Source organism: Solanum verrucosum, unplaced genomic scaffold (genome assembly GCF_900185275.1).
Source record: "Solanum verrucosum unplaced genomic scaffold, falcon-dt-bn FXZP01000022.1, whole genome shotgun sequence".
Taxonomy (NCBI): Eukaryota; Viridiplantae; Streptophyta; class Magnoliopsida; order Solanales; family Solanaceae; genus Solanum; species Solanum verrucosum.
Genome location: NW_026020086.1, coordinates 1,267,845 through 1,294,805, shown reverse-complemented (window position 1 = coordinate 1,294,805; position 26,961 = coordinate 1,267,845). Strand labels below are relative to the sequence as shown.

At 38.4% G+C, this 26,961-nt stretch overlaps 1 protein-coding gene and 1 pseudogene across 1 annotated transcript; one reads left to right on the top strand and one right to left on the bottom strand.

Moving 5' to 3' along the window:
• Window positions 1-26,814, top strand: LOC125824582 (uncharacterized). The gene is made up of 16 exons (XM_049503985.1): window positions 1-247; window positions 1,235-1,302; window positions 1,582-1,737; window positions 1,816-1,983; window positions 4,940-5,090; window positions 7,594-7,673; window positions 14,715-14,990; window positions 15,069-15,212; window positions 16,113-16,247; window positions 16,475-16,573; window positions 23,358-23,414; window positions 23,641-23,845; window positions 25,683-25,801; window positions 25,980-26,048; window positions 26,309-26,407; window positions 26,572-26,814. The coding sequence occupies exons 1-16, from the start codon at window positions 130-132 to the stop codon at window positions 26,809-26,811; spliced, it is 2,184 nt and encodes a 727-aa protein (XP_049359942.1). The 5' UTR covers window positions 1-129; the 3' UTR covers window positions 26,812-26,814.
• On the bottom strand, window positions 26,076-26,184 carry LOC125824740 (U6 spliceosomal RNA; annotated as a pseudogene).
• Window positions 26,815-26,961: the final 147 nt, after the last annotated feature.

The window sequence follows — 26,961 nt, the reverse complement described above, 5'->3', positions numbered from 1 at the left end:
TTCCCTGCTGCTGCAATAGTAGGCCAAAACTGTGATAGTAATCACTGTTTCAATTTCAAGAATCTCAACTTTCTGAGCTCATTACACAATTTAGCGCATACCCAGATAAGTTTTTTCACTTTGGTAAACATGGCTGATGTTTCTGAAGCTGAAGGAGATAGAGAAGTACCAATTTGCCCTTCAATTCCTTCTGGTGAACAAACGGTTTGGGCTGATGCTTCATCTGTTCTTCAGCTCGCCTGCAATGGTCTCTTTCTCCTTTAATCACTTTATTTCCTTTATATCAATGTATTGGGTTTTCAAGTTTTGAGTTTTTAATGTGATGCTATAAGGAAGTGTGGGCGGGGTGGGGTGGGGTGGGGTGGGGGGTTATAGTACAGCTAGAAAATATTGATGTTGTTTTAGCTATTATCATGTTACTGAAGTACCAAGTAGTGGAAGAGTCAGGAATTCAAATAAAGGATTGAAAAAGAAACAATTTTTATGCCATAGGGATTCAATAATTTATATTTATGGAAAAAACATATTGTTTACCCTATTTCCATAGTAGAATTTCAACAATTGAGGTTCAGTTGGACCCCCTTGCACCCTTTGCGTCCGCCCCTGGTAGCACGTATGGTACCATGGGTGTTAGTTTATTGCTGCAATCTGTTATATATTTTGTTGAAACATGTTTATGTGCTGAGAAAAAAAATTGGGATCATTAAAAGGGGTGTATTGCGATTCGTTTATTCAATTAGATTGGGAGATGTAACAATACGAGAAGTAGAAGGAGCTTTGTTGAATACAAAGACTGCTTTTGAAGAAGAGCATTTTATCTATAAAATTGCCAGTAATATCCTTATAGAGAGGACATTTCCTTCTTTTTTTTCTTTGAAAATGGCGGTGTTACCTCCCACCAGCTGGGTAATTATGCATTTATACCCCTCAAGACTTAGGCAAATGGGAAGAATTTACCTAATGCCCAATCTTTTTACCTCTGTTGGGATCTGACCATTAAGGCCACAACATTGGGTGCCTTTTATGGGGGGGAAGTTTGCATTATTGTATTGGATGCGGCATTTGGGTTGGAAGGAAAAGAAAGAATTTTGATGAAGTTATGAATTTAACTAGTGAGCTTGATGTGGTCTTGGGATTTTGTTATTCATTATGCGGTCAAATATCATGCTACATCTGTGTAATTCAAGGAAGAAACTTGCCTCATGTGAATTTGTTTCAAATTATTTGGTCCCAGATCTTCGAGATGGAGAGCTGATACATGCGGAAAATTTTAATCTTTTTGCTGCCATGTCAGCATTAGAGGTAATGTTACGTTTCCAGTTTTGTGTTTTTTTCTTCAGTTCTATGATTATCTTGTGGATGATACCAATCATCCTTTTTCCTTGATACTTGTATGAAGTGGTATTTTTGACAAAGGTAACAGTTTTGTGTATGAAGTGGTATAGACTTCCTGGATCTTATCTGCTAGATCCTGCTTGATATGTTGTTACTTTTTGTCATACATTGATGAACTGTTTTTTTCCTTCATGATGATACTCTCTATCTTTGTGTTGCACTTACATGTTTCGTAATTTGAACTAGATAATGGACCCAAAGATGGATTCAGGCATGGTACGCACATACTATTCAGTAGATGAAGCTATTGAGTATGGTGCTGCTCCTATTCCTTTGAGTTTTGACAAAACAGTTGATGTGCAACGTGTCATTGATATCATGGATCATCTTCTTGCTTGTGAGGTATTCCTGGCTTCTTACACAAAGCGGTTATAGTCGAGCAAGAAGTTTTTCTTTGGCTGATATATATTGGGAATGCAGGCAACATGGCATAAAGGTTGTTCACTGGCTCAAACTGTTTTTTCTTGCTTATACCTTTTGAGGCCTGATAGGACGTCATCACATGCGCTACTACATTCATATTGCAGAGTCATGCGTGCAACCTGCAATGCGGTTGTCTGCACGGTCTCAGATACACGCACAAATGAAGTAAGCACCACCGCTACTCTCATTAATGTTTATCATTTCGTGTCTTCATGGAACATAGTTTTGACAAGTTGAATCTTCTATGGGAAAGGTGAAAAATGCGATCTATTTGTTATTTTAGTTAACTGATGAATATGATAGTTTAGCCTGATGTATGGAAGGTAGATGAGTCCTGTACTGCTTCAGTACCATCTTGGTACCTTATTAAACTTGACCTTTACTTATTAAAAATACATGATGTTATCTAACAAAAAACTGATGTATATAATATTTCTGGAAACAGTTTACAATCTTGGTAGCCCTTTTCTAAATGCAAATATGTTGGTGCGTTCTCCATGTCTGCACCTTGGAGGGGGACTGCAACATTTACCCTTCACTTTCTTCGTAAAATAGTGATGAAGAAAGTTAAAGAAGCATTTTTGTAGATCTTTTAATACTGGAGCCCAAATTGCACGATTGTTATTTGAAGATCATGGTGGCAAACCTTGTATGCTCTATGCTGTGGGTAGTGACCTGATCCTACAACTGAAAACACATGCGATTTGTTCAATGTTGTCCACCTCATATGTTGGAATAGTTTCACACTACTTAAGTTGATCTTCAGTTGGGTAACACTTGGAACCACGATATCTCCTATTCGTATGTTGTACTGTGACCCATCTCATAAACACACTCTAGGGTATCATTTACAAACAGTACATGTGAGAGTCTTGGGCTGTCCTTCCCCTCACACTAGTCGTGAAGCCCTTAAAGTATCTTTTTGTAACACTCTGTGCATCATGTTACTTGGCGCCTCCATTACCAGGGAGAATAACATTGGAAATAGCATGTTCCCCTGCATCTAGAGCTAGCGAAGAAAACATTGAGGCTCCTGGTAACGGGCAACCTCACTGTCGATATGCGGAATATAATCCATTTCCTCCATCTCTCTCTGCAACTCATGTTCGTCCTCGCTAAGTTAAAGAAGTCTGAATTCACACGATCGTATGTCTTCTAATATCCAGCTTCTCCTTGTATAGCTCCTTCCCACAAGTGATATTTAAAAGGTATCTTCCTTCCAGAATTGCCTTCGAAGAAACTGACATTGTGTCATGCAATGACTTCTTTAGTCTATTGGCAAGTATCTTAGCAATGATCTTATCGACAATGTTGTTAAAGATTCGCTATAAGATGGTTAAGATCTGAAACTATGCGGAATGCACGTTAGTGCTTTCCCTTGTTTAGGCTGCACATCGCGGCTGCCGGCAGGCATGGAGGCACTTCATGTGTTGTGTTGTACAGGCTCTATGCTGAAGAGGATGGCGCTAACTATATAATAAAATGTAGTTGGCGAAGTGATATTAATTTTTTTTTATGACAAGGGAAACCCGCAGTTGCTACCCTTTGGGTGCACACAGGGTAAAACCCCTGCTCCTATGCAATAGCTCGCAAACCACATAGGAGAGGTAACCCGCACTAGGCAAGCCCTCTCATCGCACCGGGAGGCAAACCTTGGCAAGAGGTTTCGAACTTGAGACCTCCAACATGGAAGTCCCAGGCCCAACCACTGGGCCACCCCGAAGGGTTGGCGAAGTGATTTTAATTGGCAAGAGAATATTATAATATAACGATTAGGAAAAGGAAATTAGAAATTTAGTGTAAGAAAATTAGCAACTGAACCATTAATAAAATTTCCATGTTAGGATTAAAAATGGTTTTTGAACTTGAGAAGTTTTTTCACTTCTTTTGTCCATATACTTTTTTCTTGTATTACATCATCTTTATTTGTCCCTTCACTTAAGGTCCCTAAAACCTCACAACTTTTCTACAGTTTTTGCCTTTGAAAAGACTGCTTATAGATGCTTCTTATTAGATTAATAGGTTTGCAGTCCTTGATTTTACTGCTCGATCAACAAAGTTACTGCTTATCAAAAATAAATTTTACTGCTCTATCATTTGTCTGTATTATTGTTATGAATGTGGCATCAATGCACTTTCCTAACTCTCGTCCTTCATCATTTACCAACACTGAAGAAAGTAAATGTTTTTTCTTGAAACTGGTAACATGAAAAAAGTCAAAGTGAATCCTCAGGTCATGCAAAACTCTCCACTGTTTCCAGCACTTCCTTTCCAAGATATCCCCATCTAGCCATTTCGTCAACTTCCCGTATCTGATTAAATTCTATCCCTCCTAGTGTTGGCCTCACTACCCTTATTCTTTGTACAATTAAGTGTAGAATCCCACAATGGCCCCTTTCACCTCCTTTCTCCCTTATGCACTGTTCCCTCTATCTCTATTGATTGTACAATGTTCCTTTTTGTGGTAGCTTGCCTATGAAAGAACTTTGTATTCTTGTCCGCATTTTCAACCAAAGTTCCAAATGTTTTTGGAGATGCAATCAAACAACAAAAGGGCTTTCACCTTGGCCACAACTCACGTCAAGAATCCCATCTTTCCTCATCTTAATCTGATTGCTATAAACATTATCTCTCTGTGTGGGGACAGTGAATGCTTAGAGTAGAATATAAAAAATGTAGCATTATTCAACATAATTGCAGATCAACAAAGGGATATTAAGAAATTGACCTGCTTCATAACATCGCATAAAAGAAAGGGAGACAGCACCTTTCTATCACTTTGAATAATGCTACATTTTTTGAGATTGGTGACTGTTTCAAGCCATGTACTGATTTAAAGAAATAGAACCAATCTCAAAAAATGTAGCATTATTCAAAGTGATAGGAAGGCGTTGTCCTCCTTTCTTTTATGCGACGTTATGAAGTAGGTCAATTTCTTAATATCACTTTGTTGATCTGCAATTATGTTGAAGTTGCTTGTCTTATGTTTAAGGATATTTGGTCCTCATTCTAATAAGAATATTCCTTTCTACTAAAAGCACTCAGTTATGTTCTTTAAGTAAGTGCCCAGATTTTGTTTTTGTTGTTGATTATCATTGTTTTCTTGTTATCTTTCTGTCAGGAGGAAGATCTCTTCACTATGACACATGGCCTTCCTCTAAAGGTAGATGGAGATGACAAATGTTTGACAATGCTACATGCAGTCGAAGAAACAATTGCTCGTCAATTACGGGCTTGTAAAGCTACATTGTCTAAGAAGAGAGTTACAGAAGGTAGTCATTGTGCATGGTGAGAGCAACCTTAGATATAAAAGAATTTAGACGTAAAAAAACTATGCTTTCTGCTACTGATAGATACTAGATAGTGCATAACATTTTGTCCTTTGTGCTTTCCCACTTTTTTGATGCTAAAGGAAGAATTATATTACTTTTTGCCTTATCTAAAAAATGGAAGAAATATTGCATATGTACACTCTACCCTTCCCAGACCACACTTTGTGGTACTACACTGGGTTGTTGTTGGCTTGGCAGACAAACTTCAATTCTAATCTTACTGCTGACTTCAGGAAAATAGAAATTGTTCCGAAAATTTCACCACTGTTTTTACCTTTTGAAGTCTGAGTTGTTACTTTGTATTTAACATCATAATGCCTAAAATTATTTGAGAGAGAAGAGCTCTATCATGTCTCCTATTGGTATCCTAATGCTATAATCACCAGGAAAAAGCTTGCAAACTGAAGGCATTGTGTTATTATTGATCATGAGATATTTCCCTTGCTATAAAGTACAGAGTGTTGAAGTTTGTCTTTTTGAGTGAAGCTATATTGCCCTTTTGGCAAGGTTTGTGCTGTCACTTGTGCAACTTTTATTTTAAATTTATTACAACGAGGTAATGCTACCTGATTTAAAAAAAAATTATTACAATGAGGTAGCCTTCAAACTTTGTCTTCCAGGTGTATTATATTGTGCAAAACCAGAGTTGCGACTTTTATGAAAGGTTGTGAACTTTCCGAAGTGTTGTGACTTTTCCAAAGAGTTGTGGCCTTTCCGGTAAGGCACAACAAGCATTTTTTCACACTACCTTTGTTGTCTATAAATAGAGGGGTTTCCTCTCATTTTAAAACAATGAAAATTCTTTTGCACTATTACATATTTAATTCTGAACTAATTCTTCTTCTTCTGCACAATTAAATACTTGTGTACTTTGATCCTGTTTAGTGGCTCACTAACACTATTGTTTTTGTATCATTACATTGGTGAGTAAAATCGTTTCATCCTGAGAGGATCTATTTCTTTAAACCTCGGGTACTAGAGGGGAATGATTTTCTTAAGGAGACACCGTGCATTCAGTGGGCTTGTTTTTTCTTTATGTTTCATTTTATTGTTACAGATCCTGGTTTGTTTTTTTTCCGTCATTAATTTATGCTTATGATATTAATTGTTGTTTTTGAGTACATATTTTAAACTTTGTTATTTATGTTTCTGTAAAGTTATTGTTATACAATTATATGATACACAATGATGACTATTTTTTTTGAAGTTTTTTTCCATTATCCCTTACTTCTCTTTCATCCTTTTCAAGGATCCTTAATGTTGTTTGTGCACAACTTCAATTCCAAAACACTATCATAACTATATTACATATGAAATTTGGATTTTGGAAGATTGCATTTTAATTTTAAAACACATAATGACTACATATTACTTATTGGTATATCAAATGATTATGGAATCTTTGCTCTTGATAAACACATTAGTTTTTTAAAACTTTTTTTTTTTAAAAAATATTTAATATTTTGAAAGTAATTGATAGTGTTATACTAACGAAATTTGCAAAGAAGAAAATTGAGAAATATATTTATTTGACTCTCTAATTAAAGACATTAAGTAACCATGCATATAGATGATAAAAATAAACTAACCATTGTAAAATTTCAAAAGCAAATTAATGAATTTGTAAAATGAAATTATGTAAACTAAGTGAAAATAGTGTTATGATTTGTAATTTTGCCTTTTCTTTTAATAAAACAAATGGTAAACTACAATTGAATAACATCTATACTCTTAAAAACAGATTTACATAAAAATACTATAACATCAAAATACAAGAAAAGTTCTATTCTAATAAATTTTAAAGAAGAATGTTCTAACCGCACGAAGCGTGTGCTCATTTACTAGTAACTGATAAAGCTGAGCTTTCCTAGCTCTTTAAGTTTAACATAGTGAAATATTTCCCCATAAATACAACAAGGGTAGACTTTGAGCCTTCAAAAAGGTTGTAATGCTGACATTAGCTATGGACATGCGGTGCATCTTTTGGGTAAGAATGCATAATACTGCTATTCTAATCAAGATCTTTTCAATACCATGAAAGCTTTGGTTCATGAGGATTTCTGATAATATAATTTTGCCAGAATCTAATTCTTGCATCTTCTTGATGCTGTTATTAATACCACTTACCTTATCAAATTTCTTTTTTTGCCAGAATCATAACTGTTAAGAACTATTCTGGGTCTTCTATTTGTTTAGATTTTTATCCTTGTATTAGTTTAAGTCCGGTCCTCTAATATCTGACGCTCTTTATGTCTCATGAACAAGCCCTTTTCTATTAAGGAAAAAACACTTCATATTTTCTGAAAATTGTAAGTTTTAAAAGCATGATGTGGTCAGAGAGTCTCATTCTCATGGAGAAAACTGCAGGAGCTTAGTGAAACTTCAACTATGCTTATCCCATCGACCACCATACGTTCTTATGTGTTGCTTATCTTTTGTGCAGATATAGAACCATTACAAAATAACCCTGATTTGGAGGAAGGATTCTGCAAATCTTTGTTATGCCGATTACGTTTTCGTAAGGTCTTACTCTGTGTTGTCATTTCAATAAAATTCTGTTATATAGGTCTTGCCGCCACTTTTCTTAACTAAAATCTATGTTTCATTTCACTCTATTAAGCTAGAGATTGATAATCATCTTGAGGATGTAGAGATGTTTTACTTGTTGACCAGGTTTCATGGCTCTCTCTGTCTTTTCTTCTGCATTCTCTCTCCCTCCGATTGATTTTGGCCTCTACCTTTGTATGCCATCATCAAAGCTGATGATGGGATTTCTGATTTTGGCTTGCAATTCAGTAACCTTTGTTCAAAAGAAGATAAATTAGGACGTAACTGATGCCCATATATCAAAAGGTAAACAAGTAACCCAAGCCCAAGATTTTTCAATCTTCCCTGGGTCCATATGAACCATATAAATGATTATTAGAATGTTAACTGTTTAGTTTGTCAAAAGAATGTTAACTGTTTAGTATCAGATTGTTAGATTAGAGCTTTAAAAGATATGAGTTCCTACTAGTGAAATAACTGGAAGGGGTCATTTGATTAGTTTAATAAGGATAGAACCATGTTGGGTACCTACACGATCTGCAGAAGGGGAAAATATATCAGATATCAATATATCCAGAAAAGGGAAAGGAATAGCTGGCAGCAGTAGGCATGTGACTGGGTATGAGTGTTTTTTTGAATTTGCAGGACCCACATGCGGGACCCAGTGACTTTACATGTGGTACAAATTTAAGAATGGAAAGGGATTTAATTACTGATGGGCTAAACTCTATTGGGCTCACTTCTGGGAAGCCCATTAATCTAAATACAACACAACCTTCAGTCACTCTCTCTGAAGCTATTCATTCAAGCCCAATAGAGGTTAGAATGCCATTCACAGAACCTTTCACTGAAGCCATTAGAGAGCAGAAGAACTTGGAGGTAAGTAATCTTGTTAATTTTGATGGGAATAAGGAGGTTGAACTTGCCATGAGGGGAGAGGAAGAAGGTAGGCGCAGGTGAAAAAAGAAAGAAGACAAGGATCGGTTAGAAAAACAAAATCATGGGGAGATTCTGATAATTGACGAGGTTATCGAAAGTCAAAAACAGGAGAGGAGGAGACGAATTTTTCAGACACTTTGGAAATCATGTACGCAGAGTCAAATCCAGTTCCACTTCAGATTGACATCAGTTCACAAGAGGAAGATATGGAAGCAAATGCAACTGAATGGGTTCAAGCGAACATGTTAAATTTGAGCCAGCTGTTTGGAGTTGATCTTAAGGGGTGTAGGAAGGAAGCACATGCTCTATTGATGAAACTTGATCAGAGGGAGAAGGAAAATGGGCTGGGGGAAAGTCAGAAAGTCACTAAGGAGAACAACATAGTCCCGAAAGAAATCGGAAATTTATTCTTCGATGTGAATTTCAAGTATGGAGAGCCAAGATCCAGTGGGAGAATTCTAACTCTCAAGCAATAATGAGTGTAAAAATTCTGTCTTGGAATGTAAGGGGGTTAAATGGAGAGAGCAATAGGGGGAATTAAAGATGGGAGGCTGATGTTCTAGTTCTTGTTGAGACAAAATTAGAGGGATCAATAGATAATATTTTACAAAGCATTTGGAGTAACAGATGGATGGGGGTGTTAATGAAGGAGGCTCAATGGAGTAGTGGAGGGATCTTAATACTATGGGATAGGAGAATCTGGAGGGGGGAGTTGTTTCTGAATGGAAACCAAAGCATAACTGGAAAGTTTTCCGGAGTAAATGATGATTTCAGTTGGCATCTCAGTGCAGTATATGCAGACTGCAACAGAATAAATAGGAGAGTGCTATGGCAAGAACTGTTAGAGCTGAAGCATAACATTAATGGGTCTTGGGTAGTGTGTGGTGACTTCAATGTCACTAGATATCCATAAGAGAGAACAAATTGTCACAGACTAACCGGTGCTATGACAGAATTCTCATCCTGGATTGAAGAAATGGAGATGGTTGGTCCTCCTTTATGTGGAGGCTCTTTCACCTGGAGAAAGGGAGAAGATCATATTTGTGCTTCTAGAATTGACAGATTTCTATTTTGTGCAGAGTGGGGAGAGAATTTTACTCAGATAATTCAGAGCAGTCTTCCCAAAATTGCTTCAGATCATAATCCTATTGTGTTGTCCTGTGGAGATGAAGGGTGGAGAAAGTCTTATTTTAAATTTGAGACATGGTGGTTAGAGGTGGAGGGTTTCAAAGAGAAGGTGAAAGATTGGTTGGGAGTCATTTAGTGTGACTGGCAGACCAGGTTATATTTTGGCTGAAAAGTTAAAAATGTTGAAAGTGAAGCTTAAGGAATGGAGCAAAAATAACAAGGGGAACTGGAAACAAAGGAAGGAAGATATTCTCAATCAAATTTCTAATTGGGAAACAATTCAGGAACAAAGGCCCCTTACAGATGATGAACTGCTACAAAAGACACATCTGGGCATGGAATTTGAAGATGTGGCAAGGAAGGAAGAATTAGCTTGGAAGCAAAGATCAAGAATCCAATGGCTAAAACAAGGTGACAAGAACACACGATTTTTTCACAGAATTGCAACTTCTCATAAAAGATTCAACTATATAGACCAATTGGAAGTGGATGGAGCTGTTACTAAGGATCAAGTTGTGATCAAAGAGGCCGTGCATAATTTCTATAAAAACCTATACAAGGAGGCAGCAGAACAACGGAGACCGGAGTTGAGATTGCAGGAGGCTACAATGATCAATGAAAAGTATGGCTGCAGAGACCTTTTGAGGAAGAAGAGATAAGGGAATGTTTGAACTTGTGTGCAATGGAGAAAGCCCAAGGTCCTGATGGCTATCCAATGGTGTTCTTCCAGACTTTCTGGGCTTTGTTGAAGGAAAACATCACCAATACAATTCAATTTTTTCATTCTAATCAGACTTTTGAGAAGAGCTTTAATGCAACTTTTATTGCTTTAATCCCAAAGAAACCTGGAGCATCAGAGTTGAAGGATTTTAGGCCAATCAGCCTGGTGGGGGAGTCTGCAAGATCATTGCTAGATTGTTGGTTGAAAGGCTAAAAAAGGTGGTGTCGAAATTGATCAACAAACATCAAATGGCTTTTGTAAAGGGTAGGCAAATCATGGATGCAACACTTATTGCTAGTGAATTCATTGACTCAAGAATGAAAGGAGGAGCCCCTGGCCTAATGTGCAAATTGGATATTCAGAAAGCCTATGACCACATGAATTGGTCTTTCCTCCTGAATACTCTCACACAAATGGGATTTGGTAGCAAATGGATGAAGTGGATTGAGGTATGTATAAAAACAGGCAAGTTTTCTGTCCTTGTGAATGGGAACCTGTGGGCTTTTTCGAATCAGAAAGAGGGCTGAGACAGGGTGATCCTCTCTCTCCTTTCTTATTCATTTTGGCATTGGAAGGCTTTGATAGTATGATGGGGATTGCAACACAAAACAGATGGATTAGAGGCTTTCAGGTCTGAGATAGAGTGGGGGAAGAAAAAGAAGTATGTCATATGCTCTATGCGGATGACATTATCATCTTTTGTGAACCTACAGCAGAACAAATTAGCTACATCAGAGTTATTTTGGTTTTGTTTGAAGCAGTTTCAGGGTTGAAAGTAAACTGGGGAAAAGTAGTCTCTTTCTTGTAAATGAGGTCCCTCAGATCCAACAACTAGCAAATATATTGGGATGCAGAGTGGAGCATTTGCCTACCATATATCTAGGCATGCCCCTTGGTAGCAAACACAAAACAATGGAGATATGGAATAGTATTCTGGTGAAAACTGAAAAGAAACTTGCTAGATGGAAGGCACAATACCTATCCCTAGGGGGTAGAATGTAGATTGATCCTCATAAACTCTGTTCTGGATTCTTTGCCAACCTATGTGATGTCCTTGTTTCCAATCCCAGCAAAGGTGGTGAAAAAACTAGACAAGCTTAGAAGGAACTTCCTATGGAAAAGCAATAAGGAGGGAAAGGGCTTTAACTTGGTCAACTGGAAGAATGTACTTCTTAGCAAAGACAGAGGGGGTTTAGGGATCAGAAATTTGAGGCTGCAAAATGAAAGCCTTTTGATGAAATGGTTGTGGAGATACACTGAGGAAGATGCAGCTCTTTGGAAGGAGGTTATAGTAGCAAAATATGGAGAACTAAACCCCTGGTGTACAGAAATCACCTCTCAACCATATGGGGTGGGGATATGGAGGACAATCAGGAACCTATGGTCACAAATGGAAGGAAATATGTATATCAAGGTGGGTAATGGAAACAAAACTAAATTTTGGAAAGATGGCTGGATAGACCAAACTTCTCTTAGGGAACTTTTTCCAGATTTGTTTCTAATCTGCGAGAACCCTGATGCTAGAGTGAGTGATTGTTCGACAGAACATGGATGGGACATATCTTTAAGAAGACTACTTAATGATTGGGAGGTGGAGAGGGTGGCAGCGCTAATGGGGAAACTAGCTGGAACGATTATAACCACAACAACAACAGACAAGATCCTGTGGAAACATAGTAAGGATGGAGTCTTCTCAGTCAACAATGCCTACAAAAGAGGACTACAGGGGATGACAGGGGGCCCAAAATATAATTGGAATTACTTTTGGAAGAGTAACATTCTTACAAAAGTAAAGTGTTTCACCTGGTTAGTGATAAAGAGAGCATGTTTAACAGAAGAAGTTCTACGGAAGAAAGGCAGGCAGCTGGTTCCTAGGTGTTTTTTGTGCAACTTGACAGGGGAAACAAATAACCATCTCTTCCTGCATTGTAAGTTTACCGCTCAAATTTGGAACTTGTTTCTCAACATCACAAGCATGAAGTGGACAATGCCAAAACATACATCTTGAGCTGCTGGATTAGGAGGGGAGGCAGTAAGAGTCAAAAGAGATGGTGGAAGCTAATACCATCATGTGTATGGTGGTCAGTCTGGAAAGAAAGAAATGGAAGATGTTTTGAAGATAGATCCAATTCCATCCACAAAGTTAAATAGAATTGTATAGTATCTCTACTTTTTTGGTGTAAACAGCTTTGTATAAATGATATAGATCAGATTATAGATTTGATATGAAATCTGTAGTCATCCCTTTTTGGAGGTAGCCAGCATACCCTTAATGCTGAAGAATTCAACTTTACCAGTTTAAAAAAAAATAAGGATAATAATCCTGGGATTATTTTATCCTATGTTTGGTTATAGGTATTGACAAAATTCATTTTTCAGTTGTATTTAGTTTATTACTTGAGATGAGACCTGGATGACACAAGGAGCTTGTTACCTTTTGAGTCAAGGGTTGGTCGGTAATATTTACCAAGAAATTAAGAATAATGGACAGCTTTATCCATTTAGAAGTGAGCTAACCTTTAGGAAAGGGGAAAAGCTAGGGTCCTTTGGGGCTGGGGATTAGGTGGATCTAGCCCTATGGCTAAATTTGCATATAGTTCTGTAAACATTTATTGCCAGATCTTGGAAAGATATTCCAACTACTTTATAAAAAATAATTAAAGGTATAACCGGACCAAGCTATAAATACTTGATAATGAAAGTAGGAGGAGAGCTGATAGAAAAGGAGAGGTTCCATAATTAAATTATTCTTCAAGCATGTTACCCTAGGTGAACCAGGCATAACATTTTGAGAACAATTCCTCTTTTTTATGAAGTAACAATAGTATTAAAAGCATCAAGAAGATGCATAAAAGCACTGTGCATGTGCTGATTACAAAGGAGAAATTGTTAGCCCTATTACAAAAGTCCTATGCTAGGGATAGGGAGCTAACAAAAACCAAATGAGACTCGGGGAAGCAAATAGGGGATAGACTGCTCCAACTACTTAAAACAATTAAACCTTGAACTTTTTGGGAGTGCAAGGGAGTTGCTAAACCATCAAAACATCTTCTCTCCTTTCTATCCAAATTGTCCAGAATATACATCCAGGAACCGTTCTCCAGACCTTCATGATGGATTTACCAACTTTCCATAGACCCCAGCTCTGTAGGCATCCTTAATGCTTTCTTGTAACACCCAATTAAATTCAAAAATAGAGAAAAACATGTTTCTACTGCACCAATGGAGGAATAAGTGTCTGTTTGTTTCCATGTTCTGATAGCACATATAACATTTGTTGACAATGTGAAAAGATCTTCTGCACAATCTCTTGGAATCCATGCAGACTAAGTGTTGAGCACAATTGAAGAAGATCTATGTAGGCGATATCAATTGCAATAGTCGAGAATATATTTTTTCTTATTAGTATGTTTCCTTTAGGTCTAAGCTTTCTTGAGTCTTTTAGCCATATCAGAGATTTTTATGCAAGTGCAAATTATATAGAACTTCTTGTACTTTTTATCTTTATTTTTACTTTGTATAATGTTAATTTGAGATGAAATTAAATGGAGAAACATGGTCAATGAGGATTCACATGACAAACTATAACTTGTTTGAGGTTGAGGCATAACAGTTGTATTTTATACCATGGGATTCCTGAATACTGCCTTACCACCAAGAACCATCTTGGTGCTAAGTCACTTCATTTTAAATATACAATCTACTTACCTTTTAAAAAAAACTTGATCTCCTGTGATATTGACTATCCCTGCAATCAAATGCACTACGAAGGATAATTATCTAATCTAAATTTTACTGGTCAGGGATTTTGGAATATAAACACTTGTGCATGCTCTAACTACTTTGGCTGTTAAGAGTTAAGACTTAAGCCAGTACCTCACTGTTGCTAAGGCCTTGGGCAGACTGCAGAGATGAAAGAAATGGAGTTGATTAGTTGTTTCTTTAGCAATGAGAGAATTACTTTTATGTTGTTTTGTAGACCAGCTCCCTTTATGAAGTATGTATAAAAAGGGGTTTCGGATAAAATTATATTCAACTTGCTCTAACTTGTAAAATCCGTAGAGTTCTTGCTGTTGATTAATGAACAAATGAATAAGGGGTAGTGATTCTACATCTTTGCACCTTTCTATTTAATTTGTAAATAGATAATGTATGTCACCCGGCCTAACTGATAAATGTCACTGCTGTTCCTCTTAATACTTATACTATTCTCTCTTTGGTGTTTCCAGCACTTTTACCATGTTGTCACAAATATGAAGAGACCACAAGGCAGAGGTTTGGAATTGGCAAAGAAACATATTGCTTGTTGCTTTGAAGAGTTAGAATCCATGATTAAGTCAGCAGAATTCTTGAGGTCTATCAATGCACCAGGAACTTTGGAAGATGGAATGAAAAATGAAACAACAGCTTCAGGTTGTCAACCTGTTGGGTTTGATTCTACCTTAAATAGTAGATTATCGGCTCCAACTCCACCTCGTGCTATTGAGACAATTAGCTGGAAGAAGGTAAGGCATGAAAAAACACATAAGCACCTTGCTTTGATCCAAGTAGTACAGCAAATCATGTTTGTATTCTTCTACCAGGCAGCTGAATATTTCCAAAAGCTTCTTCATGAACTAGAGATCATATGTTTCTACAGTTTAGATCCAGTCTTTGAAGGTGTTTTACGATTTGTGGTCGAGTTTCAAAAGTTTCAACCAGAATTGGTTGCTAGAGCTCATCTCCAGGTAATTTATAGCACATATAAATTCTGCATTCGTCCATTCATGAACATTGTGCACATCAATTTTGCCTGTTCTAATCTTGTTAATTCAATGGCTTAGTCCCTGAAATGGGAAGCTGATGTAGGCAACTCTTAGAACATCCCACATTAAGTTGCTGTCTTTACTCTTGTAGTCCAAAGAAGAATTTGTGCAGGGAGAGGAATACTAAGTATTTATGTAATCCTAAATCATCGTCGGTGTATAGACCCAAAGTATGGATCGTAGAGTTCAGAAAAAGTTATTTCTTAAATTTAGGCCTAGTGATTAAGCCATGAAGTGAACTGTACAGGATTGAAGGTTTTTATTTTTCTGCTCCCAAAGTCAATGACTTTGCTAACATATGCACAGAGGATAACTCACATTTTCATGTTAATGCATCTTGGTATTTGTGGTGATGACGTGATTGGAAGTTTATCCAAGAACAAGGATCTCTGTTAAGCTATTATGCTCATCTTTTCTCTACAAGTTTTTGGGAACTCTGATGTTTAAATTTAGTTAATGTTTTTGCATAATATTTAGTTATTATTGGGCCATCTTATGACTGAATAAGCCTTGTAGTTATGGTGCAAAAGGTTGGCATTAGCTTTTCGAGTTATCAAGAATCAACAAAGATATTTTCTATCTGAATTCACATGAAGAAAAATATGTCACCAGAAGATTATTCATTCATCCGCCGTCCAGAGGGGTGGTTGTGGGGTTGAGGGTTCATAACTTATGGTTCATATACTGGTTATGATTTGCCTTCTAATCTTCTATTGTATGTAGCAGAATTTGTGATCCAAGTTCATTTTTTTAACTTGTTGAACTTTAAGATATATTTTATCTTTTCTCAATGACATTCTCATGTGAAAGACTAATCAACAGCATTTGCTGGTTCAAGATGGGAAGCTTTATGGGCGTGACTCTGTCTTTGCTGTGATTTGTAAAGCTTCTTTGTTACCTGAGGTGGCGAAGAACCATGATATTCAGAAGAACGAAACTGTTGTACAGCTTGGGCAAGTAAGCATGAGTTTATTAAAGGGAGACTTTCTATGTCCAGAGCTTCTGATAAAAAATCTATCCTCAAATTTTTCTGTGCCTATTGGTACTCGTAAAATGTCAAACTGATCTGTTTTGGGTTTTATTTGTCGCCTAATTGGCTAGGTTTCTGCTTTGATCAAATTCCTTTTGCCTAGTCTATTTAATGAGATCTGTCACCATTAAAAACATGCTTTTGTCTAAAACAGTTGTTAATCACTTTGCTTCGAGTTCTTTGTACCAACATTTCGTGGCAACGGCGTAAACTTGGAAAGATTTTGCAAGATTGGCGCATCATACACGTACAGGTTTGAACAGTATACACTTGTCGAATTGCCGTTTCTTATCCCATTTGTACTTCTATTCTTGTGTATTTGCCTCTTTCTTTTTTTATCGTGATCATTACTTTTATACATTTTGTGGCCTGCGTCTTAGATTCCTCCATGTTCGGATGCTAAAGCAGAATTAGAATTTGAACTCTTTGCTTGTTCAAGTTGGCAGATAAAAAAACGTATAATGAGTAAACCACAGTCCTTCAAATGTTTTCTTACTTAGATATAAGCATGATGATTGGTGTGGAATGCAAGTGGAATATGAACAAATATCTGTCTTTATGATGGTCTACATAGGTGTGTTTTTCCTAAGGTTGTATTGAGATCCTGTGCCTTGGACATGGTAAGTTAAAATAAGTTAACTACTGATAGATGCAGGATGCATCTGTTAAGGTGTTAGTGGGAATCAATTTTATTAACAATATTCTTTTGCTGTTAAAGAGTAGATATACAACGTAGAATTTACTCAAATGTGTATGTTTTGCCCTTATGTGAGAGTAGTACTCATTTTAGTGAATTGGTATTTGTATCAAATCTTAGTCGCTAGCTTATTGATCTTTAGATGTTTTCTTAGAGATTTGTATTAAAAAGGGGCAACTCAATCACTAAGTGCCTGCTATGCCCAAGATCTAGGGAAGGGTTAGACCACATTGGGTTAATTGTAGGCAGAGACTTACCTTGCATTTCCATAAGAGGCTGTCTCCATGGCTTGGACCTGTGACCTCCTGGTCTCACGGAGAGAACCCTTTCTGTTGTGCTAACACTCCCCTTCTTGTTTGGTGATTTCTATACCTTTAGAAAATGTAGAGAACCTCTAGTTGTAGAGAACCTTAAATTGTCTTAAAAGACGAATTATTGAGTTAGGTATCAAAAGGACCCAAAGGGAGTGAATGGATATTAAGTTGGGTTAGAACAATACAAAGGTATTCTTAAATTCAAAGTTGGTAATGGAAGGAAAATATCCTTTTGGAATGATAACTAAGTTGGGGATACACTGAAATACCTATTTCCAGAATTACACAACCTATGCCAACAAGAAGCATCAGTGGCTGACATGTGGACACGACAAGGATGGAATCACAGCTTTAGAATACACTTAAATGATTGGGAGACTGATTAGGAAGCAGAGTTCTTCCAAATTCTATCCCACTTCAATGGTTTCTCAGTAGGGTAGGACAGCCTGATCTGGTAGTTTGACAACAAAGGGAAGTTCTCCGTAAATTCTTCTTACAGAGATTTCAGTTCGTACAACAATCAGGTGGGCTCTTGGCCATGGAAGATGATCTGGAAAGTCAAAGTACCTCATAAGGTAGCATGATTCACCTGGCTATTGGCTAAAGAAAAAGTTCTGACACATGAAAAGTTGATCAAGAGAGGTATACAACTATGCTCCAGATGCTACCTTTGTAATGAACAGGGAGAGACAATTCGTCATCTTTTCTTGCTTTGTAAATGGACAGATCAGCTATGGAAAATCTTCATCAACTTGAGGGAGATAAAATGGTTAATGCCAGGAAGAATCAAAGAAGTGTTAAACTGCTGGAATAGTGATGGCAATGCAGCTAGAAGAGAGGAGAGATGGAAGATTGTCCCAACTTGTATTTGGTGGTCTGTCTGGACAGAAAGGAAGGAATCAGAGATATTTTGAGGGCAAGTAATGCAGCATTCAGGAGTTTTTGATGAACTACCTAGGCTCCATCTTCTTTTTCCAGATCTGTACTGTTGTGTTTTCGAATATAATTTGGATCAGTGCTTCAGCCTTTAGTATAGTTGTTGATATCCCGTCTTTTTAGATTATACTCCTGTCGCAGTAGTAGCAAGTGTTTTCCTGTGTTGATTGTGCATTAGATTCAGTATCTTTCTAGTGGATTTGGTAGCTGATGGTGGTATTGAGTCATGTCGTCGGTTGAGGCCAAGGACGAGGGTAAATAGTGGTAAGTGGGTAACGGGTTCCCATAATTTTAGGGTAGGATCATGGAACATAGGATCGTTGACGGGGAAGTCCTTAGAGCTAGTGCAAATTCTCAAGAAGAAAGATAAATATAGCTTGTGTCCAAGAGACTAGATGGGTAGGTTCCAAGGCTCGGGAGGTCGACGGGTTTAAGTTGTGGTACTCGGGAGGATCTAGGGATAGAAATGGGGTGGGTATTTTAGTAGATGGGGATTTGAGGGAGCAAGTAGTGGAGGTTAGGAGGATCAATGATAGGTTGATGACGATTAAGATAGTCATTGGAGGCTGTACTGTAAGTGTTATTAGTGCTTATGCACCTCAAGTGGTCTTGGATGAGGAGGCCAAAAAGCTCTTCTATGAGGATTTGGATGAGGTAGTTAGAGGTATACCGAGCACCGAGAGAATAGTCATTGGTGGAGATTTTAATGGCCATATCGGGGCAACTGCTAGTGGCTTTGATGATGTTCATGGAGGCTTTGGTTTTGGGGAGAGAAATGGAGGTGGAACTTCGCTTCTGGATTTCGCTAAAGCCTTTGAGTTGGTGATTGTTAACTCATGCTTCCCGAAGAAGGAGAACCACTTGGTTACCTTTCGTAGCTCGATAGCTAAGACTCAGATAGATTACTTACTCCTTAGGAAGGGTGATAGAGGTCTCTGTAAGGATTGCAAGGTTATCCCAAGTGAAAATCTTACTACCCAACACAAGCTTTTGGTGATGGACCTGGAAATTAAGAGGGGTAGGAAGAAGAAGGTTGTTTTTGATCGACCGAGGATTAAATGGGGTGGCTTGACCCCTGCCCTTTCTCGGGAGATGGGCGAGAAGTTAACTGGGATGGGGGCTTGGAGTGGTAGTGAGGATGCGGACACCATGTGGAATAAAGCAGCTAGTTGCATTAGGGAAGTTGCTTCAAAGGTGTTGGGGGTATCAAGGGGTAACTTTGGAGGCCATAAAGGAGATTGGTGGTGGAATGGGGAAGTCCAAGGCTTAGTGGAAGCAAAGAAGGCGGCATACAAAAAATGGGTGGAGTGCGTAGATAAGGAAGAGAAGCGGACGCTTAAGGAGGTTTATAAGACGGCTAAGACAGAAGCTAAGTTAGCTGTTACGAAGGCTAAGACGGCAGCTTTCGAACGCTTGTATGTCGAGCTGGGGGAAAATGGTGGGGATAAGAAATTGTATAGGCTCGCAAAAGCAAGAGAGAGGAAGGCTCGCGACTTGGACCAAGTGAAGTGTATCAAGGATGAGGAAGGCAAAGTATTGGTGGAAGAGACCTCCATCAAACAAAGATGGCGAAGATACTTTCACAAACTTTTAAATGAAGAAGGGGATGGAGACATTGTGTTAGGTGATTTGGTGCACTCTGAAAGACTTCGGGACTTTGGGTACTGTAGGTGTTTTAGGATTGAGGAGGTTTTACGTGCTATTAGTAGGATGAGCAGGGGTAGAGCGACCGGACCCGATGAAATTCCGGTGGATTTTTGGAAGAGCACGGACAAGGCAGGTATAGAGTGGTTAACTGGGCTGTTTAATGTTATTTTTAAGACAGCAAAGATGCCTGATGAATGGAGGTGGAGTACAATGGTTCCGTTGTATAAAAACAAGGGTGATATCCAAAACTGTAACAACTACAGGGGTATCAAACTGCTAAGCCATACTATGAAGATTTGGGAAAGAGTGGTGGAGATGAGGGTGAGAAGAGGGGTGTCCATTTCTGAGAACCAGTTTGGATTCATGCCGGGACGATCGACTACCGAAGCCATTCATCTTATGCGAAGAATGGTAGAAAAATATAGAGAAAGGAAGAGGGACCTACATATGGTCTTCATTGACCTTGAAAAAGCCTATTACAAAGTACCGAGGAATATCCTCTGGAGGTGCTTGGAGGCTAAAGGTGTCCCGATGATTTATATTAGGGCGATGAAGGACATGTACGGTGGAGCCAAGACTCGGGTTAGAACGGTTGGAGGAGACTCGGAGCATTTCCCAGTTGAGATGGGGCTGCATCAGGGATCAGTCCTTAGCCCTTTTCTATTTGCTTTGGTGATGGATGAGTTGACGTGGTCTATTCAGGAGAAGGTCCCATGGTGTATGTTATTTGCGGATGACATAGTACTGATCGATGAGACACGGGATAGAGTTAATGCGAGGCTGGAGGTGTGGAGACAAGCGCTGGAGTCCAAAGGGTTCAGGTTGAGTAGGACCAAAACGGAATATTTGGGGTGCAAATTCAGTGATGCGTTGGATGAGGCAGATGGGGAAGTGAGACTTGACACACAGACCATTCCTAAGAAAGAAAGTTTTAAGTATCTTGGGGCTGTAATCTAAGGAAGTGGTGACATTGACGATGATGTCACACATCGCATAGGGGCTGCTTGGATGAAATGGAGGCTTGCTTCTGGAGTCTTGTGTGATAAGAAAGTTCCACCTAAACTTAAAGGTAAGTTCTACAAAGTGGTAGTTAGATCGGCCTTGTTGTATGGAGCGGAGTGTTGGCCAGTCAAGAACTCACATGTTCAAAAAATGCATGTTGCGGAGATGAGGATGTTGAGGTGGATGTGTGGGCACACTAGGAGCGATAAAATTAGGAATGAGGTTATCCGGGAGAAGGTGGGAGTGGCCCTGGGTGGACAAGCTGAGGGAAGCGAGACTGAGATGGTTTGGGCATGTGAAGAGGCGGTGTGCAGACGCCCCAGTGAGGAGGTGCGAGGGGCTGGTGGTAGAGGGTACGCGGAGGGGTAGAGGTAGGCCTAGGAAGTATTGGGGAGAGGTGATTAGACAGGACTTGGCTCAGCTTCACATCACCGAGGACATGACTCTTGATAGGAAGGAATGGAGGTCGAGTATTAAGGTTGAAGGTTAGTAGGGTTAGCGTGTTGTCTGTCCTTACGAGGGTTTGGGTTGGTAGTGTTTGTAGTAGTCCTAGCCTGGCACTTGTAGTTCTTATCTGTGATCCTATAGTCATATGTTGTTTACTGCGCTTCGTCTCTCTCAGTATTTTCTTGATGTTATTGTCTCCGTTGTTGATTATGCACTAGTTTTCTTATTGGATGTTATGTTTTATATAATGTTTCCTCTTCTCTTACTTGGTTTGGATGTACTTGAGCCGAGGGTCCACCGGAAACAGCCTCTCTACCTTCACGAGGTAGTGGTAAGGTCTGCGTACACTTTACCCTCCCCAGACCCCACTTGGTGGGATTCCACCGGGTATGTTGTTGTTGTTGTTGTTATAAACAGAATCTGTTAGGACAAACTGAAGATATTTTTAATGTTCTTGGCAGTTTGCAAGTATTTTAACATATAGGAGCCCATTTTGTAAGTGGCCTACTTTTGAGGGGGACTACACAGTTTCTGGTGTAGTATACCTGTTGATATTAATATATTGTTACCTTTATAAAAAAAAACAATTATTCGCTTCGGATCTAGCCCGCAAGATTTTCCCCAAAAGGCCTTGTACCATTAAGAGTATCCAACATCTTATTGGTGGCTTCTTGAGGGTCACGTTGAACTTGGTTCAACTAATAAGATGTTGGATCACACACACCCAACGATGACCTATTTAAACCAAGTTCCATGTGACCATCACCATTCATGAGCTGATTCGGAGATTAACTGTGTGTCACCCACACCATCCAGTATTTATGTCATCAAAGCTTATTGGATTTTTTTTTGTGAATCCGTCTTCAAAGTTATGGGTAAAAGATAGAAAACTGGCCTGTAGATAGCAAAGATGCTTAGTTGGGCCCCACACCAATACTCCCCGATCTCCATACTCGTCTCTCCGAACCATTGGCTCTGGTACCACATTGTTGGGCAAAACAAGCAACAAGAATGCACGACTAAGGTAACAGCGGAAGAAATACCAAGTGTAAAATTCCCTAATCTATTTGAACAAAGAGGAGACCTCAAGCACGAGCAAAAAAAGGAGCGGGCAGCAACTATAATCACCCACAAATAAATATGGCAATGCAAAAATAAATCAAATCCAAGAGGCATCAAATTTACGTGGAAAACCCTCTTCAATATGAAGAGTAAAATATTTACCGGACAAAAGCTCCACTAAATCAATAAGATAGTTAACAAAGGTTCTCCAAAATGGCCACAGAACAAGTGCCAAACACAGCAATGATCATTACAAGTTTGCACCAAGAAAAGCGAGAAATCACCAAAAACTCAGTCACTGTTCTTGGCTGAAAATCTGGAGCTATAAGACTCCAAATTGTGATCTATCAGTTCCTAATCATAGATCAAGATGCAAGGAACACTCTGTTCAAATTTCAGCTCGATCTGATAAAAACGAAGCAGAAACGCCAAAAGAAGTCGACTAATTTCTGCAGAAAAATCTGCACTTCACCCGTCCTCTTTACAAAGTGGTTGCTGTATTATTGCCTGCAAGCTCGTCTCTCCCTCTCTCTCTCTCTCTCTTTATGTATTGACATATTAAGTTCTCTGACTGAGCATTTTCTGGTGTGCAATGGAATCAGATTTCTAGTTAAAGCAAACCTCTCCTGTTTAGGTTCATAACATTGGTTTCTATCAAGGCATGTGTAAAACTGGGAAGCTGAGTATTGCACTATTGCCATACTTGTTTAAAGTAGAGGCTTCTGTTTCTGTTGCTGCAACTGGGTCATATGTATTATTTTCTTTTACTGTTTGGATTTCGATAAAATCGTCTAGGGTGCTGAGTAATGTCAAACTTGTTAAAGTATACGCTTCTGTTTCTGCTGATGCGACTGAGTCATCTATATTATTTCTTTTGTTAATCGCCTTCCTGTGAGCTGAATTCTGCATTTGTTTCTTTGATTTCTCCTTAGCTGGAACTGGCTTTTAGGAAAGAGTGCGGAGATATCTCAGCCACTTCAAGTAACGAGGTGAATATCCTCTGCAACTACAGAATACTATTTGAGGGTTTGTAATAATAGCTTTCTAAAATGAAATATGGCTTTTGAGGACCTGTAAAGCAGCTCTTGCTGCTGTGGTTTCCACCTTGTGCCATTTCTTCAAAGTGGAGAATACTGATCTTTCTTGATCTCTCGTCTTCTCAGTGGAACATTTCTCTTATGGAAACTATTATTCATTTTCTGAATTTTGTCGCAGAATATTTGCATGAAGATATGCAGACACATTCTCATATGGGTGGAGGAGCAAACATACTGGATTGCTTCCCGTTTCCTGATGTTGGGCTTTGAATTAGACTTGTATTCTACTGGTGAATATTGTATGGTCTATTGGTACATGTATATTATCCTGATCAAGCTTGCGGAGAGAACACATATGAGGGAAATGACAAGCAATGAAATCAGTAAGAATGCTGCTTGTTCCAACCATCTCTTTTTCCCTAGTTGTTGGTGTAAGTCTGTCGAACAATTCTGGATCTACATCCTTGGTAACCTTATATGTGGATTTCTAGTTTTCTACTGAAAGTTTTGTTGTACAAGGGTTTGATCTTTTGGATAATAGGTTTCTCCTTCTCTGTACCAAGGTCATACAAATTGATTCACTGGTTGAAGCTTTATGATACTTGTCATTAGTGGCTAGCTTATAGAGATCTGAACTAATTTTAGATATATCACTGTTTCCCTGTTGAAGTTTCTTGATCTTGAATTGTTTGTATAGGAGGACTTTTTGCTGGATGGTTGAATAGAGCTAGAATGTTATGTCATTAGATCACCTGCCATTAGCTAGAATGCCAAAAAATAAAATAAACCAGAGGGAAGAAAAGAAGGGAAAAAAAAGGTCATTGACATTTCATTTTTCATGATGAATGTAATGGTTTGACTCAGATTGTATTCAACCAAAAAATTGTGAAGGCATGTGTTGAATCATTAAAATGTTTTTCCATCTGATATCTAGACCGCGTAGAGGTCTCAAGATATTGAAATTAACAATTGTGGCTTTATCATATGTAAGTTATTTAGTGTTGACTGCACCTATGGTTGTGGCTTAGTGGCCAATGAAGTGGTGCAAATGTTGGAGATCAGGTTTCAAATTATAGCAGAGATAAAAATAACAGTAGGTGATTGTTTTTCATCTACGTTAGCTTAGTGGCATAGTTATCCAGTACCTGAACGGGTGCACCAACACCCAAAAACTTCAGCAATTTGTATTATACTTAATATCTTTGAGATTTGTGCATATACAGAGAGACCATATCAATGGATATACATACCCCCTACACCGTATTTTGTAACCAGTGATAGATTTATATTGAATGCAATTATGCACCGGCCACCTTCAAAAGTCTAGGTCCACCTCTATAGTAGCAGGTATCCAGTGGAATAATCGAGGTGTGTACAAGCTGACCAGACACTAAAGTTATATATATATATATATATATATATATATATATATAATAGAATTTTGAATAGGTTGTCAGTGCTGAATTACTTCATGATTGGGGTATAGATTGGTAAGAATACAAACATTTATATGATCTCTAAATCACCGATTCTCGTATAAGGATTATCAAATAGTTTCCAAAGGAATTTACTATTTCCCATAATAAATCACTAAAATTGTTGACTGAGGTAAATCTTGATCAGTTGATGGCTACGTATTGTAGACAACTTCGGACTTGGTACAACCCAACTTATCTAAATGCCCATATCTAAAGTCCCTTGGGGAAGGAGCAAAATTAGTTGAGTCTTAGTGTAGACAATTGATGAGCCGAGGCAATAGCTAGCAAGAGACATCGAATGTCCAGGTATTAAGTTGGAGAGCTGGAATGAGAAAAATAGAGGTAGAAAGCATGGGGAATGATGTTACCGACTACCGACACGCAGTTGACATTTTTTTTTGTTGACTTCATCCCCAGTTCCCACTCTTCGGTTTCTTTTTTTGTTTCCCTTCCTAAGGGATGCTCTTATTTAAATTATTACTTTGAGAACATTTTACTGTCGCATCTGCTTGCCACTTCTTTTAATAGAGTTGCAACTCACTCATCCACGGATATAGAAAAAATATACAACAACAATAACAATGTACCCATTGTGATCCCACAAGTGAGATTTGGGGAGGGTAGAGTGTACGTAGACCTTACCCCTACCTTATATATAGAACAAATATACAATTGAATTTTATTATATTATGGTTTTTTTCCACATAAGAGACACGCTATCTAAATATTTGACTTGTATCAGGTAAAAAGAAAGGGAAGAAGAAAAGAGATTTGGTGAAAGATGGAGGAAAAGATAATCAACTCCCACCTGCAATTTTGTTTCTTCAGTGCCATGTATATCTCGCTGAAGGTCTTACCATGGTAATTAGCTTTTTTCGATTTTGTTTATTATGCTTTCACTAATGCTCACAGCCTGCAAATCGTTTCTCCCGTTTTGGTTTTACCGTCTTTTTCATATCTGCACACTGCAGTGAGATTTTTAGTTGAACTTACAATTGATTCTATTGCTTGAGAACTTATTGGTTATTGCTTCCTCCAGATGCTTGCAGCTTTGAGGAATGAACGGCAAATCTATCTCAGCACAGGACCTTTCAATAGTGAGCATGAGGTGTGCCTTCTGATATTTGTCACGACTTTTTCTTTGGACCAGCACTCAATTTGTGCATGCCATCCTTGTGCATGGGCCTAGCCATGCTAACCCTCTCTGTATTGCTCCAATTTTATCGGATGTCCCCGAAGAGAGCACGAGTAGCTAACTAATTGTCATCCATTGTTGCGGAGTTCTTACATCTGCTCTCATTGATATGCTTGTCTAGTAGTGACAGGATATACATTTCCATTCTTGACAAATCTTGCATTTTTTCTCAGAGGTTTGTCCAGCACTTTGAGTTGCTTCTGAAAGCTTGCCTGCCTGATCATGTCTCATACTATTCTTTCGAGGAGACAACTGCTCATGCTCGTCTATCTGTGAGTTATCCTTGACAAATGTTTCCTTTCTGGTCTTTCTTTTTCTTTTTATTGTATATATTACTTGCCTTTTCTTTTTTTTCCTTTCGAGGGCTAGTTCTGGGGGAGGGGGTTGCAAAACTTGGTCTTCATCCAGGACGTAACATGAAACTCTAATTATGCAGAGCGTGTCTATGTATAACTGCTTCAAAGAAACTCAGAGAATAGCAAAGGAGCTAAGGAGCAATTTTTCTAATGATTCGGATAAAATGGCAGAGCTTCGACGTATCGAACAGGTTGCTGAACATAACAGTGTTGCGCTAAGTCTTATTTCCCGGCTAGGGGCTGTTGACGCGTCGCTTAAGGTTCAATTCGAGTTCAGCCACCATCCTTTCTTTGCCACTGCTGTGGTAAAGAGATCTTGAAGATGAACTCTTCCTCTCCAAATTTTGCCATCATTTCACTGTTGTGAAGAGATCTTGAAAGAGAAATTCTTCTCTTGATCTGCAGTTTTGAAGTATTATTAGGTCTCATTGGATGATGCAGTTGATTTTTTTTTCTTTGATATTTACATT